The 26,506-nt window shown below is 35.5% G+C and overlaps 2 protein-coding genes across 6 annotated transcripts in view; one reads left to right on the plus strand and one right to left on the minus strand.

Annotated features, from left to right (window-relative positions):
• The window catches only part of MCPH1 (microcephalin 1), a 129,438-nt gene that overhangs the window by 56,051 nt on the left and 46,881 nt on the right, over positions 1–26,506 (plus strand). The window lies entirely within an intron of this gene.
• Positions 1–26,506, minus strand: part of ANGPT2 (angiopoietin 2) — a 43,533-nt gene that overhangs the window by 6,302 nt on the left and 10,725 nt on the right. The window contains exons 2-6 of one of the 2 annotated variants that reach the window (XM_030037529.1): positions 14,976–15,131; positions 12,735–12,856; positions 10,861–11,093; positions 8,409–8,536; positions 348–449 (exon numbers count right to left, since the gene is read on the minus strand). In XM_030037529.1, the coding sequence (XP_029893389.1) occupies positions 348–449; positions 8,409–8,536; positions 10,861–11,093; positions 12,735–12,856; positions 14,976–15,131 (741 nt within the window). The remainder of the gene's footprint in view (positions 1–347; positions 450–8,408; positions 8,537–10,860; positions 11,094–12,734; positions 12,857–14,975; positions 15,132–26,506) is intronic. The other variant, XM_030037530.1, reaches the window with a different exon arrangement.

Here is a 26,506-nt window from a genome sequence, read left to right on the forward strand (position 1 = left end):
AAACTCAGGAATTTGAAATCATGAATCAATATTACTTAGTAGATTTGGAGCAGTTTCTACTGTTGCCACTAGAAACACAAATATAAATAACTCAAAAAATGTGTACATATCATGGAACAGTTGATTAAAGGAAAGTGAGGTTTCTCTTTAAAAACAAACATCACACTTGCAAGTCTGCTTAGGCAAACAACTTGTACTGCTGTGACATTTTCTAAATTAACATCTAAGGACAAAGACAACTTTTTAAACCTGCTTACATTCTAAGGATGCTATCAGTGTAACTTTATTATATGAGATTTCAGATAATAATAACAACTAATATTAAGGTTTCAGAAAACATCGTTTACCATCTTGTACTCTCTCCATGTCCGGTGGAAGTCCACACTGCCATCTTCACGTCTCTGAATAACTGTCCAACCTCCTCCACCAGTTTCCATGTCACAGTAGGCCTACCAGAGGAAGCGTGTAACAGCGTAAGTCCATGCAGTCATGGGAAAACAAAAATACAAAGCGTGTACTTCGCATAATTCTATATAGTGGCAAGTTTTAAAGTGTACAAATGCAAAAAGTGTATTAACCTAAAAATGCTGGTTTTCTTGGCTTTCATACAAATCCGTTGTGGTTGTCCACAAATAAATGTGATTCCTCGGTAGATATCAGGCTTAACAGAACACAAATGACACCTTGAAAATAGCTGATAGCTGGTGTTAAAGGGAGAAAAAAATGAATGTAGATTCTGATTCTATACTTCCCTCTAGCACTGATATTTTTGTGAGTTTCCTGATGAAATATTTCTCCTAAAAGTTGTTTTCACTTCTCCATCTTTTTTGTGAGAAACCCATTCAAATTTCCCATGGCTTGTCAGAGTATACATACTGTTAAATTTCGGCAGTGAGCAAACTGAAATATGTTTTTATTTCCACTGTCATTGTTCAATGCCTTTGCAGATGTTCTGACCCCAAAGTTAAATCTAAGTGTAGAACAATTAATTATTATCTGAAAGTTAAATCTTGAAGACATGTTATTATACAAACTGCGATGAATATCTTACATTCTAGAACAAAAAAGTAACAACTATCAGATGTTTCCAAATATTCGTAAGTCGTCTTTGATTTTACCAAGTTATTGCTAAACATTCGAAAGGATTAACATGTAATAGGCACTTCACTGAACAGAGTTTTAGAATACCCAATAAAGGCATCCCTGGCACAGTAAAATTCAAGTTTACAGGTGACTTGTTCAGTCAATCTCCTTCTACATTAAAATAGAAAGTGACTGACTTAAATAGAATTCTGGTGTATGTTCACTGTAGTGGCAGAGATAAAAGGTATTACTGAAGGTGCCAAAACACTGGGGAGATACTGATGGAAAAAAAAACTTTTGAAAATTTAGAGGGAAGTTTGGAGTGATGTTTGGGAGAAATAGGTGATAAATTAACAAGAAAATCTTGTGAATATGTGAATATTTAGGACCATTTTTCTTGAGAAAGGATTTTAAATCGTTGCATCTCATTCTGCTTTTCTGTAAGTAGCAGAATTTAAAAGTAGATGTGTGAAGTCAGTGGAGTTAAGCTGGTGTGAAATAGTATAATGAAAGTCAAACTGAAATCAGTTTCTGTTTAAATTGCATGTTAGTACTGATACTAATTTTAAGAAAAATCTTAAATTTCTTGTACAAGTATTCCTGTTTGGAGAGTTCACAGTTAATGCTTTAGGCTCTCTCATTTGGAAGTTTAATTTTTTTTTTTTACCACTTTCTGCCAAGATACCGAAGTTCTATGTCCTCTTCAGAATTATTTCACATCTTTGAAAAGTTTTTAAATTATAGTTTGAGGATTAAACTATGTTAACTTCTAACCTGTATTCTAGATCTTCCATCAGTTAAGTGAAGTTGCATCTTCCCATACAGTAGTGAGGCCAAGATTTGGCTTCTTACACTTTGATAGGATATTTCATCTGTGCAGATTAATTAAAAAAAAACACCTAGGCTGGAGTGTTTCATTATGAATTTTGATGTTTCCTTCTTTGTTTAAAAAAATCTCTCAGCGATATTCCTTCTTACCTAACTTACTACTGCTGCTTGTCACAATATGCCTATAAATGCCCCAAATCATGACTGAATGACACTGAACCTGTATGTTTTTTTCATCCTCTTCTGCGGGAGACTGTCTCAGCAGTGTTAGCAGATAGCAGTTTTGAGTTCTTTGAACTGTTAGACATCCTGGAAATTCACTGAAAAGTGGGACTTCAGAGAAGCCAGAGTTTCGTTCTGTCCTGTGGCAGTGTTTTGTGCATCATCTTAGGAAGAAAAGCATGCTCCTTACTCAGTTTTCAATATAGCTGGCTCTTTCAGGGCTTGCATGTATTTCTGTGTATGTGTATGGTACATATGTTATACACACACATATATTTACATGCATCAAACGGTATTTACAGTGCAAGCAGTGGCATATATACTGTTTAAAGACTTTTGAAAGGAAAGCGAGCCCTTAGAGCTGCAAATAATAAACATATTAGTGTTTCAATAGGATGTAACAAACACATTGGAAATCCGAAGCAGATACTGTGTTTTGAGGTTGTATCTAGACTCTCTGTTCAACATCAGAGAATCCTGAGACATTCAACTGGAGATTTTTAGGAAAGATAAAAAAATAAAGAGTTGGATTAGGGATTACTTGTTAAAGTATGTCATGTGAATGGAATTTAATTGAAAGCAACTTTTTAATTTGTACTGATGTGTGCAATTCCTTGCACCTCATAGCCTGGTTTTTGTTTGATTTTACTAACCTCTGTATTTAATGACTGATAAAGATTTGGTAATAGTATATAAATTAAATTTAGTAAAAATAAAAATTGCCTTGAAAAGGAAAGGCTGAAGATAAGGTATTGTAAAAGATGTTCAATCTGTTTTAGAAAGCTAATTCATGTGATGTGTAATGCCTATGTGAAAATTAATTTCCACAGGAGCTATGAAGAGGGGTACTAGGGATGGGCTAAAGCAGATGCAGATACTGTTTCTTAAGCTTCGCTACAAGTTAAAATGCTGATTTAACAGTGGTCAAATATCATTGGCTGTAGAGAAAGTTGTTGACTCTGAAGCTTCACCCCCCGAAAGGACAGTATAAGCAGCCAGACTGAGAATAGAACTGTTTCACCCTTCTCTGAAACACGTAGTTTTTAAAAACTTACAGAGGGAGGCCAGGTATTAATTTACATGGGCCACTGGTCCAGTCTGATATTGCTATTGTAGACGTTAATTGATGGGTTTGAATGTTACATGCAATTTCCTTGATGCCTATCATCTAAATATCATTTCAGCTGGAATTATTACTTTGAAGATATAAATGCTTTAAAATAGCACTTTAATTAGTTCTAATGAGATTAAAATATTCTCAAACAGTGAATGACTGTGAATGTCTTACGTAAAATATTCCTGTTACAGCCATTATCCATTTTGTATGTGAATGGTAAGACAACTAGCTTTTATAGACACTATAGACTCTTTGGGATAAATGCTGGGATAAACGCTAATTTTTCCACACCAAAAAATTTCACGTCACCCATCTGTAAGTACTTCTAAAAGATGCCACTTTTATGGCCTTAGAAAGGGAAATCCTTTTCTTTCTTGGGTGGAAGGTGTGGCACAGGCAAAGGAAATGTACTGGTTACATCATCTCCTTCTAGTGTCATAGTAACTGTTTTAAAAGATGAGAAGATTATTGCTGTTTGAGATTTCAGTGTATGGTTTCTAACTGCTGTACTTCGTGGTTGCACACTTGCTCCCCTGAACTAGCTAAAAAGTGAAAATTCTTTTTATCACCTATTAGGTAAGCATCATACAGCAACATGTTTTGCTTTCAGGCTTGATTGGCAATTCAGAACCCATCTTTCAACCCCTCACACATGCAGCTTTGCTTATGAAATCATTCATTTGCTTTCCAGATCATTTCCCTAGAAATCAATTCTCTGACTACTTACTGTAAAACTAGGAACTTCAAATTTACATACACACTTGATTTTTCATTTGGGAAAAAATAAAGTCAGTGAAGAAAAATGGCAGTAAAGATTACAGAAAGAAAATTAATGAAATAAGTTGATCTATTTTTATTACTCTTTACTAAAAACACTTAAGTGAATGATGTATATTTATAAGTATTTTTAAGGAGGGAGATAGGCTGTTCAGTAAAATGAAGATTAAGGAAAAGATTTGCTTAGTTTAAAATAAACACAATAAATTGCTGTGTCAGTCTGCAGAGGGAACAATTTCTTTATGATGTATGTGAAAGATGAGGGGAGAGGAAGCATTTATTTGGACTATAACTTCTTTTAAAAAAAAAAAAAATCATCGTTCTCCAGTAAAATGATATGCATGTAAGGCCTTCTCTAACACTCATTACTAGAACAGAACTCTTCTGACCTTTCAGCCTAGCCTAGGTTTTATATTCAAAAGGAAGAAATGTAACATTTCATAAAACTAATAAAAATAGATACCAAGATTAGGCAGGCAGCAGGAGTCTTCAAACAGATGCCAAAAAGAATAAAGAGATTAGCCTCTTAAATTACCACAAATTGGCAGGGGGAATATTTGATTCATCTTGTGAACTGCTTCAGTACTTACAGTTCTAGCAGCTGTAGCACTGTGAGCGCCAAGGTCAGCTGTTTGCTTTTCACCTTCAGCTAAAGATCAGTGCTGTAGTTTTGGAAATGCTGTAATGTACGTGTAACCAGAAGTAGCCCCCTTTCCAAAGATGATAAGCACGTAAGCTGTGAGCAGTCAATTTGACGTCTTCACTGTCTAGGAAGTTGACGTTCAGAGCAAGTAATTTTTCTTCTTTTTTCTTGTATATTAGGATATTTGGGGCATAAGTGTTTTCAGACCTACTTTCTGAATGAAGACCCACTACAGTTCTTACACAAAAGCAAGTGCGGTTGCCACATCCGTGCAGAGTCCCTTTGCATCACTTTTGGCTGTCGTCTGAACACTTTTGAGTCATGATGCTCAATGATTTTGTATTCTGCTACCTCTAGCTCCTAGAGGTGTGACTAGATAAGAATTGCGGTCTTAATTTCCTTTTTCCGGAAAAAATAACTACACGTGTGGTTTATAATGTAATTTAACCTAATACCAGTGAAAAAGACAGACGATGTAAAATTCACAAAAAAAAAAAAAAAATCTGACCTCGTACTGTATCAGAGAAGCTATGCATATGCTCCTTTTTAATGTTCGGGGTTGGAAACAATTTGTGTAGGTGTATTTTAAATGTAAGGTCTGTGGCATGGGCTGCTTTTGAAATGACTAGCTAGTTGTCTGGATGATCACTTTTTAGGAAAGTTATGCAAAACCATTTTGTTGGTAAATTCAAATTTGCCCAAATCACTTTCTGCAAGAAAGTTTTGGTTAAAAAGGCCTTGGCTTGGAATGTGTGTCGGTTCTGGGACAAAAATTCAGCTCAACAGGGGTGAAAATGGGGAAGAGCTTAGCCACTGCTTCAACCACTGTTTTAAGATTTGGGGTGATACATTGGCAATAGTTGTGGTTAACGGCTGAGCTAATATATTAGGGTCAACCAGACTCAACTATTCTGCCTAGCTAAGACCAGGAGAGGTTAATTGGTTCAAGTGACTGCTGTAAACATGAAGCTATCGACTTGTCATGGGTTTGCCTCTGCCATTTTTCCTTGTGTCAGCAGTCTTTTGCTGTTTTTCCTCAGTGTTTTTAAAAGGACTTAGCTTTTGTCCTGGTGCAGAACAGGAAAGCTTGAAAGCTTGAAAATATTAATGGAATGAAATAATTGTTTTCCTCTCAGCTCTCATATGCAGTTCTTTAGTTTTGGATTATGATGGGAGACAAATTAGTAAAGTGGGATCAGTTACAGATTACACAGAAGTTGTTTATAAGCCTGTTGGGAGGTCAGAAGGTGTTACAACAGGAAAAGACGAAAACATAAACAGCAGCGCAGCACTTTTGGCAAATAAAAAAGGTCATTCTGTTTCCTGGTCCGTGTGGCCATCCACATCATAAACAGTTGAAAACGGTGTAAGGTGTTGATTATCCCTAAACCTTCACTTCCCCTGACAACTCCTCTTATGCATTTATATTTGTATAAAAAATCTGCATCAGATTAAAACTTTTTAGTCTCTTATTTTTCATGTCATATAGTAAGTAAAACCTTCACTGTCTTTTTAAGTGTCTTTTTCATTCTATCTGAAGTGGGCAGAATAAGATTGAAATTCTTTAATATTATTAAAAGAATTACTAATTTAATTAAATTATTACATTTTAACTACTTTTTTTAACCTAGTCAATTACCAAAATGGGTAATTTTGTTAAGTGTTTTATGCCTCCATGTTCAAATGTAAAGCATTTCATATTTTATAGTCTAGGAAATTTGTGTCTGTACTTTTGTTTCAGTGATAGAATATTTTGGTAGGTTTTAGTTTCGTAGAAGTGTGTGTTACTCTGGCTTCTCAGATCATATAAATTGCCTAAACATTTATGGCTTTGAAAATGCAGTGCTAAAGTTTATGACAGAAATTTTCATTCTGTAATATAGCACACACTTGTGTCTGCTTTTAGAAAATATGTATGATCTGTATATTATATTTGATAGTAAAACTAAAACCAAAGGTAAAATCTTGCGACAAGTAATATTAAGACACTCAAGGAATGTAACCGTTCCTGAGACGTCTAACAAAGACTGCTGCAATCTGTTACTTTAGAGCTGCAGTAGCTTGCATCTCCTTTAGCATTTAAAATTGTGATTGTAGATATCTATGCTATTTAAATACCATGCTTCATGTGTAATAAATCACTTTATTGCATCTTATGTAACTAATTTTCTTGTGAAACAGATGTATTGACTATAGACTAGACTATTCCAAAGGAAAACCAGCCTCTTTTCTTTTAGTTTTTCTCAAGAGAAACAGACTGCAGATATCATCATTTCTCTAGATATCATCTGAAAAAATTGCAGGTTTTATGTATTGTATTTTATAGATCTTACCAAACAAATTGCTTATTACCTTTAGTTGAGAGCTTTGTAACAGTAAAGATCACAAAGTCTAGCTTGGGCTAGATGAAGTTCTGGCACTTCAAAGACTAGTCACTGGTGAACTTAATTTGTAAACCTTCACTATCAAGACTTGCTTTCTCTGTCAGAGTTTTACCAATTGCTTTTCCAGACGGGGCCTCATCTTTCTCTGCTTTTGTACATTTTCTGTTAGGCTTTTTCCCCCAAGTATTTCTGATATAATAAACTAGAGCCTTAGGAATTCCATAAAATACTTCATTTTTTCTAAGGAAGCGTCTACAATATGAAATAATAAAATAACAACATTAGAAAATTATTTAATGTTTGTCTAAGAAATATATTAAGCATTTTTGCTATGTACAAATGTCCCTTAGCCTCCTCAGCCTGCTGTGTCTGAAAAGTTGGAAACAAACGTTCATCATTTGAGCCCCACTCCTCAGAATGCTCAGTGCAGGTTTTGGTTCTTTATCCTCACAATCTACCTGGGACTTTTCTCCCTTTCAGATTTTATTGATTGTTTCAACTGAATTATACTAACTGAAGCTTTATCATTTTATTTACTGCAGTAGACGGAGCATCTGTCAGGCATCCAGTGTTTCATCCACTGAGTGCCATTTTTAGCTGAAGGTCTCTTCTATAGAGATATGATGTATTGCTTTAACTTAAATTGACATTGAAGTTCATTTCAGTTAAACACACAGGGGAAAAAAAGGTCCATAGAGGAATTTAAACTGATCTAGTGAAACCACTGCAAACTCTCACCTTTTATTTAAGTCAGAGCAGTATTTTCCTGGAAAGTCCTCTCTGTTACCCAGTGTCAGTTGTGCTGATCTAATTGCTAATCTAATTGTTACACAAATGCCCTTAAAACTCTGCATAACAAAAAACGAACCCATCCATGAGTCCAGTAGTAGTAGATTGCTTACATGATTATGCACCCATGAGTACTCTTCCATGCCCCTGATTTTACCTCCTTTTGCCACCTGAAGGGACTTGGGTATATGAAGCAACTAAGAACTTAGAGGAGGCAGGAGACTGCTGATCATGCAGAGCAATTGTGTTGGAGTTAGAGATTTTATAAAGAAATTACAGTACTATATTGCTTTAATTGCATCAATTATGTGGAAACAAAGAATGAGATTCTTGCATGCTGAAGTGAACAACAAAACACTTATTCATTTCAACTGAGCCAAGATTTCACCTGAAGGACTTTCTTCTTCCTGTGAGACACTCAGATCTGTAAGTGATGAAACGCTCATAAAAAACCATGGTAAGTAATAAACTTCACTCTTAACTAGCCTTTAAAATAGCATATTTACCAGATCAAATAACTTTTTAACACACAGTATGCCTAAGTAGCACTTTATAGCCACACTACCTTCTTTTCTTGTACAGTGTTTGGAACTGTTAAAGTGTAGATTCCACTTGTTGTCAGTCCAGATTTGAAAGCTTCAGCACAGTCTTTGAAGCTGATTTGCTCCTCTTTAGCTATGAAGTTGTTCTTCGCTGTTAAAAATACAATAGGAATTGAAGGCATTAAGAGGAGATGAATAAAAGTTAATAAGAAGCAATTAATGATGTAATCAGCTTAAAGCTTTGCAGTTCCGAAAAAAATATGCCTGGTCCTGAAAGAAATGACAGATCAAGGTATTAATTATATGTGTTGTCACTTTATATTAGTTAGAGACGTTATTCTGATATGGGCATGGTTGCTTGATAGGTTGAAAAGTGCTGACGCTATTATGTGGAATAAGACAACTTAGGACGTAGCATCTCATTCAGTTGAACAGTTTCTGCTTCCATTCATTGCCTTTGCTTGACTCCTACATGCATTACAATCTCTGCGTGCATTAACTACTATTACAAACATATCTAACTAGTCAATCTATTACATTAATAATGACCTTTGGCCAGCACTCTAATATTGTGAAATCTAACGTAGGAGTTGTGAAATCTAGTGTTAAGTGTTACAAAATCTTTTATAATACAGCTGACTGGAATAACTACTCTTACAAAGTTTTAGCTAGTTTTTTTGCCCCTATGCTGAGCAGAAACAACTTTGTATGTACCAAGCTGAAGCTTGGTAGCTCAGCCCAACCCACTGAGGAGACATCCCTTCTGGAATTCATTTGTGTAAAAAATACATTTTAATATGGCTAAGCCTTCTTATTTTACAGAACAATCTAAGGCTCATCTTTTCGTTCAGTTCTTTATTAACTATGGAGGTTGGAATTTCCTGGCATTTCGCCTGTGGACTGATATTTCATATTTGACCCTTTTGGATTTGGTTCTGTGTATTTTCCCTTTTAATTTAATCTAACAAGCACAGCCAGTTAGTACAAAGTTTTAGGTGCCATATAAATACAAGTTTATATTACAGTTGTTTATTATGTTCTTTTTAGCTTGCTTACTCATTATTTACCTGTTTACATGCTTTGCCTTAAATATAAAAATAACACGTTCAGTGTTTTAATTGCTTTTCCACACTCTATTGTTTGTATACTGTCTTAGAAGCTTTCCCTGCTAATTTTGTCTTTTTGGCAAACATTCATTATTTTTTCCACTCTGGGTTTAACAGTGTTGTAGCCAACATGACTTTGACTTGTTTACTTATTTGTGCACTAGCATAGCAGATAACATCAGTAGGAACATGTACAGCCTTGGTAATGGTATTTAAGGGGATAGTGTCAGTTATTAAGACAAAAAACTTGGGATTTACTTTGTTTAGAAAAACCTAAAACATATCATTTAGGGCACTACTGAAAGCGAGGACTTCTGAACATCCTTTTCCTTTTTTGTGATCCAACTTATAGTAACATAGCATAGTCTGTCTATACTGTCTTTTACGTTGCAATGACAACTATTTTAAAATCTTCCTAGTATTTAATTTTAAATGTTTTTTCAGAGGTTCTACATTCTTGTGTATTTCCCACCCTGGGAGCTTTACAGGCAAACATTCCAGATTCTTTACTTTTTTATATACAACAGCTATACCTTCTTAATTTGTCAAAGTTCCGTATCAAACATCAAGGTAAAGAATTCGTTCATTTGTTTCAATCCCATTTAGCCATAACTTTCAGTTTATAGTTTGTGTGGGTTTTTTATGGAGCCTGTGAATCTGCATAAATTTGGAAGCTATGCTCAGTGGCTACGATTTGTTGCAGGGCTGTCAGGCATTTAGGGCTGAGATTATTGCCTATAAAATTTGCTAGGCTGAGGGATTTTTAGGATGAACAGGAAAGCTTCAGTGAAAGACTGGAGGACTTTGGGGAGTACCTGCTGCCCTGGGCTGGTGCTTTCTGTTGTTTGGGGCATACATAGGTGCTAAAAATTGGGCCAGTGCTGATTCCTTTGCCTTTAATAGCCACTATAATTTGTCCTTTCTTTGATCAACTCTATGTGCACAGAGCAATGAGAGGTGGCAGAAGCAAATTTTGTGAGCCAGGAAGAAAAACTACAGGCCTACATCATGCAGTCTAACCTAGGTATATGGTCAAGGGAGCGTATACTGCCGGATGAATGAATGCCAGGTGAGATGAATGATACTTGGCATCTCTGTATGTTGTTGAACCGCTGGAGAAGTGGGCAGGCAAACCAATATAAACCACAGAAGATGAACAAGATGTTGAAAAGAAACCACATAAATCTTGTGGTTGTTCCCCCCACCCCCCCCAAAAGGTTAATTTATTCAGATGCGGAATTTAAGGCAAAAAAAATTATACTTTTTAAGAAGCAGAAGTGTGGTGAAACTGGTTTTAAGACTTTATAGGTAATGTACACAAATTAGGGAATGTCACTCAAATGATATAAGCATGTCTGCTTTTACTTACAGTTTGGTGTAGATATCATAGTAAGCAAGTTATGAACAGTCTCCATCAGGTCATGTTGCTGTTTTTGCAGAACTGAGTTGTTTACTGTAGCTGTAACTAACTGTTTTTCTAGTTCTTCTATAATAGAATTCTGTCTGGCTACTAGGACTTGAAGCTGATCTTTTTCATCTTTTATTGACTTCAGCTGAAGTGTGTGCTTGTCTTCCATCTCAAGAACTCTTTTTTCTAGAAAGCTAAATAAAAGATTACAATTAGGCTCCCCAGAAACAATTTTGAGCTGATGTAAAGAGAATCAAGCCTGTTGCAGAAGTTTCTTTCTTCATAAGCACTCAACTTCGTTCTCTGATGCCATGCATGCAGTAGAAAGCTAAATGAAAGCTGAGTTTAGTTTGATATATATGCTTTAATTTATTATAGTAGTACATCAATAAACAACATTATCTACTATAGTCTGTATTGCAGGCTTTTAAAGGGTAACAATTTGGTGTTTGATAATTCAACATTGTGAGAAGAAAGATACAGTGAAAGATTTCATGTTTTTACCCTATTAAAAGATGAAACTTATTCAAAGATGAACCTATGAACTCTTCAAATGTCCTGTAATTATAATAAAATATATACTTAACATAAATACATGTTACAGCATTAAGACAGGGAACCGTGCAAATAGTTACTTGAAGATGTGTTACCCATCTCCAGTTCTGGAGCTGGTGTGAGTACTGGCCGGAACATTATTTCATTGGTAATTGTTCTGATGCAGACTCTGAGAAAGCTGATGTTAAAAGATGCGTGGCCAGAAGGGAGAAGTTCACCTAAAATCCATTGCCATTATTAAAAAACAATCCTGAAGCTTATAATTATGTTTCAAGCAGATTAGCTCAATGTCAGATTGTCTTTTGTTAGGTGAGAAACAATGCTTTTGTGTTTACGTGGGTTCTACAAGGGTAGTCTAAAGTCTGCTGAGTTCAACACAAAAAAAAAGGTGACATTTTAAAATTCAGTATTTACTTTGCTTTCCATTTGATAAGGATGCTTGTTTTTATTAAGCTGGTAGATAAAACCTTTAGGGAGCATATATAAATGTAGTAGAGTAGTGAACAAAAATGTCAAAACACGTCTCCTGGGTTTTTAAGCTAATTCTTTCAAAATAAAAAGCACTTTGCACATATGGTTCTCATTGAAAAACATGGCTTTGAAGGAGAAAACTTACTGTTATTGCTGCTTTTAGATTTCTCTGTAAACTATTTATTGCCAAAAGTAAAATAAGCCCCTGGTGATATGAAAATGAAACTAGCTGGAAAAAAGGTATGAGCCTTTGGACAACAGCTGAGTACAGAAACTGATAGGAGTAATAGTTGGATATTGGTCTGAATTTCAAAAGATTGACTAGTAAGGAACGTTGAATTTGAGTAGTATTTGCCTTTTCTCCCCAGGTTAGAAAAAAATTGTGGCAATGACCTGATCGTGTATTAGGATAGCTGTGTACTATATGGAAATAAAAGTTCAGAGATGTGGTTGCACCGGGTTAGTTTGAGTCAGGTTACATAATCTGCAACTTCATCTGGGTAAGTCTAAAGAAGAATATAAATTGGCTACAACGGAAGTACTGAGAAGTATTTCAGTTTTAACCTTAACTTCTTCATATAAATGAGAACTTTAGGGAGTGAAGAATTATATATAAACAGAACACAAGAAGAATAAACCTGCATGATTCTCTAGGCCTTTAATAATATACGACCTTTGTAATGAGCATAGCTGGGTGTGGGGAGCTTCTGTACAAGGCCTTATTTTCCTAGTTGAGTACATTTGTTTCTAAAACCATCAGAAGGACACTTCAGGGAATAGCATTTTATTGGGTTGATAAGCAAACTTACCTGTTTTTTTCTTGTAATTTAGTTATCTCATTGGTCTGATCTGAAATCTGTCTTTCTAGTTTGTTCGTTGAAAGAGAGTGTTCCAAAAGCTGAAGTTCAAGTCTGGTTGTCTGGTTTAATACCTAAATAAAATTTATAAAAATATTTGGAAGTCAAGATACTTCTTTTAAATAAATTGTAATTTCTTTATGTTGTGAAATCATGCAAATGTCTACTTAAGCCTATAATTAAAAAAATATTTTTGAACACTTAAACAAATGCTCATAGAATTAGAATGAAGACGATGACAGAGTTGCACTAATTTTGTTGTTACACTACCATATATCATTGGGAATATTTCAGTAGTTTGCTACATTTCTGATCAATGGATGAGAGTTGCTGTGTACTTCAGTTTTGCTGTCATACCTTCCCCTCTGTTATGATATTCTTATTTCATTACTGGAACTATTATCGTTGTTGTTCAGAGAATAATTTAAGTTGAGTTGCTTTCTCAATCTGGTGTAGAAAGTAAGTACTTTGCGTATCTCTCACTGGTTGAAATCTTGGCCCGGTCCTGAAATCATTAGATAGTTCCCTCTTAGCTATTTTCCTTAATCCCAAATTATATTTTAAAGTGTTTATCAGGTGAACCACACTTTTGTTGATTCATTCCTTGCATTTTCATGTTACCTTTTCTATATGCATTGTTTACTGTCTAAATTTATTTGCATCTTTAAATGAAGAAATGCAGATATTAGGAAACATGGAAGATACTTTTTGGTTTGTATCGGGTTGCATTACTTTGAGGCATGTTTTCTAGAAATATTTTCTCATTGTTTTAGAACAGCTTTTTTTAATTCAGCAGAATTTGGCTTTCCTTGGCAGGAAGAATTGATTACTCATGTCCTTCATGTTAAACAGTCATTCAGGACATGATTTCACACTTAAGTGTAATTGAAAACTATTGCCAAAAGTAAGTGTCCTTGAGAGAGCAATTGTTTGGTTAATTTCCTTATTTTGTTAATTAAGCCCTTAACCCAGTCACCAGTAATTTCAAGCAGAGAAGGAAAGTTACAGTGATGATTTTCTTCCTCTAAGCAGAAAATAATTGAATAATTTCCATAAAGACATTACTGTGAATGAGTAAATACATTCCCTCAACATAGGCAAAATACTGGGCTCCTGAATCATGCAGTTAGAAAGTTGAATTCAGTACGCCTGTGAGCTATGAACTATCAGTTTATCAAAGAGTTCACAAAGGCTTGTTTTAGGTTAAAAAATGTAATTTAATTCGTCGGATGAATTCTACAGATAGTAAAATGTCTAACAAGGATTTTAGGTTTTGCATGCGATTTACATTATATAAAATGTTATGTGCTGCATGCTTTATTCATTATTTGTTTGGGGAATTATATATCTGAATTTTCCTACCGTGTCAGCAAAACTACAAATACGTACCATTGTACATCGATTGGACTTGTCCTTATACCATATTAAAATCTGCATTCTATTTCACATAATGTCTTATTGTAGTTAATGCTCTTCAATTAAAGCAATAATTAAAGATAAATGCATTAATTTGTTTAAAATGATTTAGAAAATAATATGTACAGTAGACAAGTTTACTTCTGTGTGAATCTACTTTTCTAGTAGCCTCCTCCTAATCCCTTTTTTCTTGATTCATATCTGATTCATTTATTTATCCCTCTGTTAAATAACAATAATCGCGCTGGAAATGAAGTTATAGTATTTGTGAAAACATTCATTAAAAAGACCCATTTTTCTTGACAAGAAGTTTAAAAAAAAAAAAGGCAAATTTAAATATAAAAAAGGAATTAGCTTGGTAAATGGAACAAAGGCAGTTTGAAGGAACTCTCTTTTAGCTAAGATCTGGTGGCAAGAGGTGAATAATAAACAGAGATATACAATGAGGGTTGTAGAAAAGCATACTAGTACCCAAGTGATGTTTGGATATGGTATAGTAGGTTTAAGTACATTATCTATAAAGATGAATGTAACAATTGTCTTGCTAGACATACTTCAACTCCTGCTGTAATGGAAATCTTCAAGAGACAACAGTGGGCTTGAGATGGAACTCTGTATTACCAAATACTAACGGTTCCCTAAGCTGAGTAGAGCCGTTGATTGCAATGATTGACTTCTAACTGTTGAACCGAATAGTGTAGCACTAAACTGTGTTAAATGTGTAGTTGTAGGTGTTTGGGAAGCAGAAGCATTTTTAGGTTGAAATTCATTACTTACTTGTGCTTCAACATCTGTTAATTTGCGGGTCTGTTCAGCTGTTTGATTTAGTAAGTTTGTGCCTATTTCAATCATTACTGCAGTCTGGTTCTGCACTGCAGTTTGCTGGATCTCTACCATTTCTTTCTTCATACTGTCTTGGATGTAATTCTCAAGCTACATGGGAAAGGAAAGAGAGAAGATAGTTGCATTCTTTAAATGTTGGAAGGGGGGGGAAGTACAGTAAGCCTGCTGGCTGCCTTGCTAAGCAAATTTGTTCCTTGTCCTTGTCTGTTATGCATTTATGTGAAGTTTCCCAATGTTAAGCTCTCTGAGAGGAAGGGTGAACGTGACAAGGAATGTGTGGCCACCCATTTTCTAAAGGCAGGAACGGAGATTTGCAGGAGGTAGGTAGAAGGCGCGGCGGTGAGAATGCTTGCGGGCACTTGGAAGCTTTTCTGCCTTAGTCTCCCACCATTGTCACCATCAGAGGAGCTTCACCAGCTTCGGCAACGATGGGAATTTTTTAGAAGACAAAAGCTTAGGAGTTTAGTCGTCTTCCTGTATCTAGACTTAAATATTTTCAAAAGCATTTTTCATCATGTGACTAGAAGTCAGAGAAGAGGTCTTTTAACACTGTTATGTGCGCATTTTTATCAGAGAGAATTTCAAATAAAGACATGAAACAGTAGGAAAACTTATAAATACTTTGAATGCTTAATATTTAGGAATGCAAGAACTGTTTTAAATACTTCATTCTGAAGTCATTTCAGTGTCTAAACGAATAAGGCTTTTTTGGTAGTCTTTTTATAACAGTACACTGCTTTCAAGGAAAGCAAGGAGAAAATAAGTAGGAAGGAGAAAATTCAAGTAACCTTTCATGAAGTCTTTCTTTCCACGTATCTGGATTACCAAAAGCAGGCTGATTTTTCTCCATGCTTCTTTAGTATCATTTTCTCAATAACTTTGCAATTATTTCATATTTCTTTCATGAGTCATTGCTTATGTTTGAACTCTTAAAAATCCAGGCCATGTGATTTTTTTTTTTTTTCTTTGACTGGGGAAATTTCTAGAAATCTCTAGAATCAAACTTCTACTTCACTCCAATATTGTTCTAGCAAGAGAACCATAATCATTTTGGGGCTTCATGCCGTACCTCCAAAAAGGATGCTAGCTAATAACAAATTCCTAGAGTCATTAAGCACAAATTATAAAACATCACCAATTCCTAATCTAAGGAAAATGGCTGATATCTTGATTTTTAAAAAAATATTATTTTGATAATGCTGTCTTGATATGAGTAATGACTTGTTGTGAGGAGGAGCTTTGGACATTATTGTATGGCTACTTTCCATATCAGTGAAGAAAAAGCAGCTTATGATTTAATATTCTATCAAACCACTGCTCAGATCTAGCCATTCCACTTCTGACCAGCTAAGGATCAATTGGCAGATCAATCAGCTTGGAATGTTTCCCCCTTAAACATTACTTGAGCAAGGACTAGATTTTTTTTTTTTCTGACTTCACAGTTGTTTTTTTAAAAGTGGCAAATGAAGAAAACGGGGTGTATTAAGTTAAAACCTCTAAAACTGGAAGTATATTCTCAGTTCGAAGTAAGCATTACTCTTTTTGTCAGGTGTGACCAAACTTCCAACGCAGTATTTGTTCACTCCGTTCTCCCCTTGCAGCTGGTGAACTGTAATGCACAACAGCTATTTCACATCTGGCACAAGGTTTGACCCACATCTCCTATGCTGCTGCACAAGTGTACGTACTTCTCAGGTGTACCACAGGGATTTAAAACTAGCTTTTAAACAGCCTTTAGATGCTCTTTGTCTGATAACCTTTTAGAATACCAAAAGTAAGCATGCAATCGACTGGGTTTTGGCATGATAATTTAACAGGGTTATCTTCAATTGCCATCATACCAAGCAGTTAAGTCTGTTCCCTATTAACTGTTGCTAATTAACTTTAGCAACTGAAGCTGGAGAACTGGACATCACTATAGACAACTTGGAAAAGACCTTTGCTCAAATGCACCTCTATTAAAAGAAAATTAAGGAAGATCTCCAGAACGCATTTTTTTTGCCTCAGTACCACAGTCAAGTATTGTAATGCTTTTATAAAGATCGAGGATATGGCCTCGCCTGGCAGACTCAATGCACATCTGCAGTTAGAAGGGACATTGGGTTAAAAAAAATGACATACAGAGAAAAAAAAAAAAGAAAAGTGAGACATCTCAGGTATCAGAGAGCTACCATATGAGAAAGCATTGAAAATATTGCATCTTCTTTAATTTAGAAAAAGGCCCACAAAAAAAAAAGAAAGAAGGCAGTAAATAGATGAACAAAGAAAGACTGATCAAGAGCTTTGTTTCTTTCATAAAATAATTGTGGATATTAAACCTTATTCTTCAAGGTTGGTTCCTTGTTCACTAGAGAGGGATCAGAATGAGAATCTGAACAAAGTCATCTCTGCAAATAGGATTACAGAACTGCATGACTTCTTTGAAAATGTTATCACTGAGTTATTCCAAAGCAGACTACTAGAAAATGAGTTAATTCTGGGCTTAAAGGTAAGGTAAATATTTTACGGTAGGCTAAGGCAATTGCCCAGTTCAAACACCCAGCTGTAAGGTTGCTCTGATTACAGTACGCAAAACCTGTGATTACAATTTAAGGCATCTGGTGGTTCTGGTTGCCAGATTTTTATACCCCTTGTCACTGTGCTTGCAACCTTAGAAAGCAGTTCTGTTTGGACACACAGCTCTGCATTTTCATAATTTATCTTATTTGAATATGTGTAAGTATAAGCCTATCTCCAAGTATCTAACCTCTTTCGTATCTCATTCATGTGATGTATTCTAAACCATTGAAGTATTCTCTTGACTCCAGTTTAACAGTTTGTCTTCACATCCATTTTTCAACTTAACATATTAAATCAGTAACTTAGGGAACATAGTATTTGTGCTTACTTGAAAGCATGAAATATGAACATCAAAACGGATTTATTTTAAGATTTAAAGCCAGTTTCATGATCTGGTTTATTTATGCTTATTTAGAGCAACATGAAGCATCAAAATGATATTGACCTATCAAGTGGCTTTGGAGCTTCTTGTAGGGTTTTTTTTTCCCTAAAAATCCTACAAAGCATGATTACATAAACCCCTCTGTTCTTTCCTTCATATTCACTAATCCTCTCCCACTTCTGTGCATTCTCTGCATGTACACATCATAAAATCTCTTTTCCTGACCTGAACCAAGACATGGACTAATCTCTCTTTGCTTATATTCCCCTCTCTCTTCATCATACAATGCAAAACTGTAGAAAGGACTTTTTACAACTACATTTTGTAAATTTTTTTTTTTTTAGTGCCAGGTGCTTACTTTCATCTTTCTTCGAAGATGAATAAAAGAATTACTTTCATCCAAAATGCCCGTCATCTCCCACTGACCCTAGCGAGAGCAGAACATATTCCCATTGCATACTCCCGGAAAGGGAGGCCCTTGTGTTTCCCTGAGAGGGAGGTGGAAGAACTTTCTCAATACAGGCTCCAGTTAAGGCAGCCAAGGCTGAGCTTCATCGACAACACTGAGGATTAGCAGGCATTTTGCAAGACTGCAGTTCTTTGTGGCACACTTCTTTGTCAAGTACTATTCATCAGCTCCTGCCAAGGAGCCTCCTTCATTTACAAGCGGTAGCGCACAGAATTTCTGAAGAGGGGAGACTAGCTCGGGTCCTTTACAAGAGGGAAGGGCACAGGAATGAAATGCTTCAGTCCCCATCCATGAGGTGGGAAGCTTGGCAGTTTGGTTTGAACAGCATGTCTGTCTTCTCCAATATTTTGCTCAGATGTGGAAGGTGCAGCAGGGATTATTTGCCAGATTTCTCCTTTGCCACATGGCTAGTTATGGGAAGATAATTTTTAATCTCTTTAATTCGATTAATCGGTGGTGTATAAGACTTGTGTTGATATATGTTAACCTTGATTACATGATGGTTATTTTGGACAAAGTAATTGTCAAAACCCAATAGCTGACTATTACTGATGCATCTTCTTTCAGAAATTCTGCTTTTGAGGGAGTAAGTCAATCAATGAATCCTATCTTAAGGAAATTGCAGGAAAGAGGTATTAACACATTCAGATTTGAAAGAAGGAATAGTTAGTTGATAGCATTTCAGTGATTCTTCATGGGATTTTTTCATGAAACATTCTATTTTTTGTGAAAGACTTTGGCTGGCATGTATTCTTGAAGAAAGTAAATATAAATGAAAGCACAGATGGGAAAAAGCATGTCTCTTAAAGTATGCTTAAATTGCAAAAACAGCTAGGAAAACTGAAAAAATAATTGCACAATTAAGGTTTGTAATATAGTTATGGTGATGAATTTTTAGTCAGACAGAATTCTCTAAGGTCATCCATTTGGGGCTGTCATGCTTTATTACTTCAAATCATACAAAATCATAAAATTTGACGAAAGTACTTTAGCTAAGTTGCCAAAAGAACAAGGACAGATCAATCATATTGGAGCACATTCCAAAACATTGCTTTTATAGCCAAGATTGTCTTGTTTTAAGCAAGCTTTAAATTGGCAAGAAAGAAAAGACAACATGTAGAGTATGCGTTAAAAGAAATTTGGTTTCTAACCATTGGCAGAGATAGTATTAATCCTTTATGAAGGGTTGCCAATACTTATTTAAATGAAGAGCCTTCCTGGTTGCTATCATATAGTTTGTGTCCACATTACAGAACAATTTTCCAAAGAATCAGTAACTTCTGCATTGTGTAGACACTTTAACTTACCATTTTTTTCGTTTAAAGTTATAAATGAGGTCTTGGCTTTTGTTCTTTGCTATACGAATTAAACGGTCATGTTCCTGGCAACATTTATAGCTGTATGAATACATACATCCCTTCTTTGCCAAATGCTACCCCATATAAATGGTACAAATAGTACTGGCTGCTAGTTGCATTTTTATAGAATTTGTCAGTTATTGGAGCAGTCTTTCCAATAAAGTTTGGTGATTTCCTTAAAGTTTGTAATCCGATTCTGTCAACTGTAACATTTATTTTCAAAGAAAGGTAATGTTAATCATGAGTTTCTCCATAGTGCTGTGTCCCCTAGAAAGAGTAGATAAATGGCTGGAGCTGCGTGATCCTTTGTATCCACCCCTAAGATCATCAGAATCTATCCAGATTTTTTTGACTTGACTCTAATATGGATTACTAGACTAAGCAATTTACCACTTTCAGGGAATTCATCTGTAAGTTTGGGAGAATTCCAAAAGCACTGTTTTTAGGCTTTCTTGCAACTCGTCCACTGAAATTTGAAGATAATCTTTATTCTTACAATAAAGCATCCATTCTAAGACTGTACCTGCTAGGAGAAAGAGCAAAGAGGTCAAAGTTTATCTGCAGACATATCTCTATAGCCCTGTATTTAGATCAGCAGGTTCACTGCATGAAAAATGTCATTAGTCCCATAAACTCAGCAACTGCTATGTGTGATATACTGTATGAAGCTCCACTGCATTTGCGTTGTTCATTCCATGTAACAGCTGATTGCTGGCCCAATGGAGAGGTCATACGCCTCCATACGCCAGCTGTGTGTTCCTGCACCCTTCCTTGCACCAGCTCCCGCATACGCTGTTGGACTTTTGACTTAAGCCTGGAGGCACTAACCTAAAAGAAAAACAAGGGACAATTTCCTGTCAAGTTTGTGGATTGCTCTTAGATGTCAAAATTGTTACTAAGATAACTGTGGCTGTTGACAGTGTAGAAAAGTCATTTTAAGAACATGATTTAAAATTATATGCTAGAGTTTTAAATACAGACTGCCTAATATTCTCCTAAGGCTATCAGTGCATATGAGGTTCATTATCTTCCTCTGATTGCAGGGACAACTGATTGTTCTCCTGCCATTAATTTGAAGTTTTAGATCCTTCATTTTCTTGGCAGCAGCGGTCTGATAAATATGGAATAACTAAAACTAGCTTTCTTCATATTTTCAAGGGGGAAAACCAAAGAATATGCATAAGATTTCCATGAAAAAAAGCTATTTCTATTCAGACCTTGATTGTGCTTAGTAATTAATTTACAAAATAGTTCCAAAGAACTTGTGGAAGTATTGAACAGGTTGTATTACAACACATATTGCATGCTTAGTCATCTAATGTAGATACAGAGAAAATTGCAGGGATAATGACGTCTGTAGTGTTTTTCCTCTAATTTTTGTTTTGAATTTCCAAAAGTGGAGTAGATCCAGTAGAAAACCTAGCAACAGAAAATACATTTACAGCTAGGCATTTTTTAAATATGCATTGAAGCTACAGTGTTTGACATAAATTAAGCTGTCAAAAGCTTTTTGAGTTACTGTTCTTGCATCTCTACTAAAAATGTCCTGTGCTTTATTCAAAATTTATCTTTGTGAATTTAAACCAAAGGAACTTAATCAGCCCTTCCAATACCTGCGATCATCATCCTGACAATTTGTTTCCTAAGATGTTTAGTTTATACACAAAAGTGAGCAAGATGGAAAATTAACTCAAGCATCCATAATCAGTTTTGCTTAGTTCTAGTGACAAGGCAAAATAAGAAAACCGCTGATGAGTCTCATCAGTTCCTTTTCGGAATACTTTTTCAGAGTACAGAGGAGACCTTCCTACTTCTCATACTCCAGATGTCTTGAGTTATCTTTAACCCAGTCATGCTTGGTCTTGGTCGCCTTGCCCTTGTTTCAGACTGGCAGCGTTCTTTGGATTGGGGCTGTGCGTCTGGTTTCTGCATGACTCATCTGAAGTAGAATTTAGCCCATAATTTGAAGCATTTTTTTTCAAACTCTGTGCCAATGTGCAACTGTCTCATTCTAGAAGGTCACCCATATATGCCACAGAAGCCTTAAATTTCTGATTCACAGATACATTTTTGTATATAAAGACAGAAAATACAGTTTTGTCAAACACGATTTTAACAGACTTCACTTTCAATTAAAATACTAAATATGTGAATTGTTTATTTGTAGTATAATTGAAGTCTGCACACTAGGAAGGATTTCTTGGGATGAGCCTATCTTTTTGGATTCTACTCAACAGGATAACAGTGAAATGTAATGTAGTCTTTATAAAAAGAAGAAAACACTCACTATTTCATCACAGCAGTTCATATAGGCAATATGAAGTATCTTACCTACATATATATGCCACGCGTGCTGCTTAATATGCATGTATGTAATGAATGGAGCACCATATTGCCAGGCTCTCCATGTGTGCTTATATTTGTATTTCCACATCACTGCAATGTATTGGTGTTATGAAGACAAAATACTGTAAAAATTTCAATTTTGCAGACAGTTTTGTTCTCTTTAAAATAGCTTTTCATACTTGTTTTCACAGTCTATCAATGTTGCTACTGCTTAAAGTTAGAATAAAAATGAAAAAATCACTATCCGTTCCAAGATCCATTTATCTTGACAGACCTAAGGGAACACATTTTTAAGGGCATTGCATCAATCCCCATCAATCAGACCTTAAGCTATTTTAAATCAACTTTTAATAAAATAATATATTTCTCTATGTTTTCTGAAAGTCAGTTATCAATTTTAGAAGCTTGTAAGTTTTGGAAAAAAGTAGTACACTGCAGAAGAAAAAGGCAATCATGTCTGGAAAAGAGACATTTTAAATTGCCTTTTTTTTTCTTTCTTTTTTTTTTTTTTTTTTCTTTTCCTGAGGCAGGAAGTCCCAAAGGACTATGTGGTGTTTCTCAAGGGAGGGAAAAAAATCTCTTGGGAATGTATATGGGAATGCTTGAGATGTCTCTGCGCTATTAGCTTCTTACATGCCCCATCGAGCATGTCTGCCTGTCCAGACCTCCAGCTAAGATTTTTCTCTTATCTCATTTTCCTGTCAGCAAACACAAGGTGAAAATAACATCATAAATGAATACTAGTTGAAAGTAAGCTGTGATTTATTGGAAAATATTCAAGCTAAAATTGTGTAATAAAATACTAAAGGTTTAAATGCTAACTCTTAAAATAGTAAATACAGACTTTAAAGTAAATTATATGCAGGAGATGGTTCAGTTAATCCCACTTGTGCACTAAATGAAAGCTTACCAGCTTATTTTCATGTCTGATTACATCTCATTTAGAGGAAGCTGTTTGTCATGCTTGTATAATTTACACTTTCTAGCAGAAGGAAAGAATTCCCCCCTTCATTGTCAATAATCTCCTTGAATAAAAAACAAATATTTCATTAATATAACATGAAACTAAATGCATGAAATGCCTTCATTGTCTGCACAAATATTTATGAAGAATGACTTTCACTCTGTGTTCTTGACTGGAAGTATTTTGTACCTGATCCTAAAAGGTATTACAGCATGATCATAGTTTCTACTGTATGCTTTGAACTAACTACAAAAGTTACAATCAAAATGATGATGAAGAAAAAGCAAAAGAGTGCATAGGAAAAGGGAAGAGACTTTAAGAGCTGAAACTATCCCAAAGGCTGTCTTAGAGTTGCGCTCCCACCATTCCAGACCCTGAGCTTGTTTTGCGCACGTGATGCCGCACTACTGCTTTCCTAACTGCGCGTGCATTTTCATGTGGGTTGTCACTTGGAGGATGACTCAGCTTCTTTATGCTACATATGATGCATATACTTTTACAGTGCATGTTTTTAGGAGATGTAAATAAAATTGCAAATGAAAAATATTCCTGAGATTTCAAAAAAATGCTGTTAATAGAAACTAAATAATCAACTTGACAAACTATTTAATAGTGTGAATTTCTATATGGGTAAGGAAATAATTTAAAATCAAAATTTAACAACAATATCTTCAGACCTAAAATCAATTATTTGGTGATTAACCATTCACATTAAGAGTTAAGGATATTCATTAAGGCAGTAATCTAAGATTCTGAATCACCGTTTTTCAGGATCACAGCTAAGTGGTATTTCTCTTAGAAATCAGGGAAGGAATTCATAAAGTTCCCATTAGTCTAAAAATAAAGAATAAATAAATAAATAGTGTGAGTCATGAATGGCATTTTGCCGAAGTTCAGTAGCACTGAAGCCAGGAAGACAAGAAGCCAATGATGCTTCTGCCATTCACTGAAATGAATATAAATATTCCACATTATGTGCAACAAGCCACCAACACTGAAAATTAGGATTCCTTATTTATGAACAGTATAAGAAATACTGCCAATTGACATTTAATTTTTAAATGCTAGGTTATAGCATTGGGCTATAATTTCACAAATTGAATATTCAAACTTCTTGGAGACAAGCCTACATGTTTTCAGTCATATTTTGTACTTGCATGCTACCATCAGGGAACAAGGACTTTACCAGACTGGTGTAAAGATGAGACTCTGCCCTAAAAAGCCCACATTTGAGTGAACACTTGCTATTCCAGGTCTAAAGTAATCCTTTCCCATTTGTGTATTTTTTCCATTCCATTGAGCAATAGGCTGCTGAAATAAACTTACTATCAGGTATGCAGGTGGGGGTACTTGCGACATTCTTTGTGACAGACATTGGCTATGTAGCCTTATAAACTTTAAGAAATTTTTAGTTAATTTATATGTGCCACAGATTTTTCTTAATATAAAACCATTTATCTTTTTACCTCAACTTATAATATCAGGTGAATTTTTTTATGCATTCCTCTTTCAAGAGAACAGCCTATTTTAGAGAACAACTCATGATGTGGTAGAGCAAATCATAATGTAATTTTTTTAAGAAATATAAAGTAAATTTCTCTTTTCAAAATACCTTATTGGGGCAGTGAAAAAGAGCTAGGCATTCAGAGTTCATTCTCAGCATTGCTTTCTAGGGAAGCAGTCATCTTGCATTCCACTTCCAACCAGAAGGAAGAATGATTCGGAGTTCAAGGATCAAACTAGTTCGGAAGCTGTGGAATACAATTAGTCTCTTTTGTAAGCTATAAAACTGGGTGTCTCCTGTTTCAAAGCTGTGTTCACAGAGCATCTTTCAGCATGAAAAATCATTAGACTTTTTTTAAACTTCACAGATAAAGGAAACTGAAAGCAGTTTGAGTAGTTCTTAAACTTTGCAACATACTGGCTTCTAAATATAGTTTAGGAGCTTTTGTAAGATTTTTTTTTTTTTCTTGAAGAAGAAGCCTCAATGATGATGCTACCAAGAGAGAACCAGTCATTTGAGCTGAAGGCCTGCCAATTTTTGAATGCTGAAGACTTTGACAAAGTACATGCCAGCTGCTGATTTCAGTTTTGAAGGACTGAATTTCTCTACTAAGAACTCACACACTGATTTTCCTGTATATTTGTGAAAAAAAAAAAAAAAAACAACACCCAAAGGTGATTTCGTCTCAAGTGCTGTAGTTCTTTTTTTAAGACATGCTGCATCTTGCTCGCCACTGTTCCCATTGCTAATATGCTAGCTGGGCAGGGAAGGTGGTGTGTCGGAAAAGCTGCTACATTTTCACCACCAATCTGAAAATTCCTCACTTGCCAGACCAGAGCTGTCAGAGAACTTTCATGAAGTTTCCAAAACACTGGGCAGGGGAAGCAGGGCCCCAAAATCAAAATGGACTTGACTGCGACTACAGAGAGCACTAAGGGCTGCCCTAAATAAGGGAAGCTCAGGTGGTCACCTCTGCTTAGTTAAAACACTGAGCATCTTGATACGTTCTTGTCAAATGCTACTTATTTATTTCCCTTTGCTGTTCCATTAGCATAGTTAAGAGGCTTTAAAGCAAAAGCTTCTGAGGAATTCCATGCTCCAAAGATAAAACAGAAAGCTACTGTGTTAAGAGTGGACAAACACAAATATTTGGAAATAAGATCAGCATGTATAGGCAGCATATTGCAGAAACAAAATGTAGTGTGTGAAGCAGAAAAAAAATATTTTAAATTATGTAATCCTGATAAAAAATACATTTTTGGCCTCAATAGATAGGATTATCCATCTAAAAGCAGGCAGTTTAGTTTGTTGGAACAGAACCAAGAAGAAAAGTCTTACCATCTATTGCTTCCAAAAGTTCCTCTTTGTCTCTGGTGCCCCACTGAGCACTCAGGTGGTGATGGAAGGTCACCTCGAGCTTCTGAAAGCCTGACGCCAGGCAGCTGCAAGTTGGTGCCCTTCTATGAAGACCAGAAACTGGAGCCGGATCCTCTCAAAACAAGCAATGCTATTGGCATTGATTGTAATAGAAGAGGAGGAACTCTCAGCAAAAATGGCTGGGAACCAAAGCTACACACTAATGGGTATTGTATGGGAGGAAAGTGTCCCTGTCTATCAAGATCTGATGGGATGGGCCACTGAAGAGGGAGACTTTTAAATGCACTTTCCAGAAACTCCCTTGGATGCAAGACTCTGCTCCCTAGATGAGTAACCACATCTAGCAACAGAGAAAGTACATCATCAATACTGCGTGCAGCTAGCCAGAAAAAGAAGCTATCTGTCTTGATACCCAGGAGAGTACACATGTAGTGACGGTTAAAAAGAAATTTAACAAGAACAAAAGAAGCCAGAACTGAGAATGCTGAATGACAAGGGACGTAGAG

This window comes from Aquila chrysaetos, chromosome 15 (genome assembly GCF_900496995.4).
Source record: "Aquila chrysaetos chrysaetos chromosome 15, bAquChr1.4, whole genome shotgun sequence".
Lineage (NCBI taxonomy): Eukaryota > Metazoa > Chordata > Aves > Accipitriformes > Accipitridae > Aquila > Aquila chrysaetos.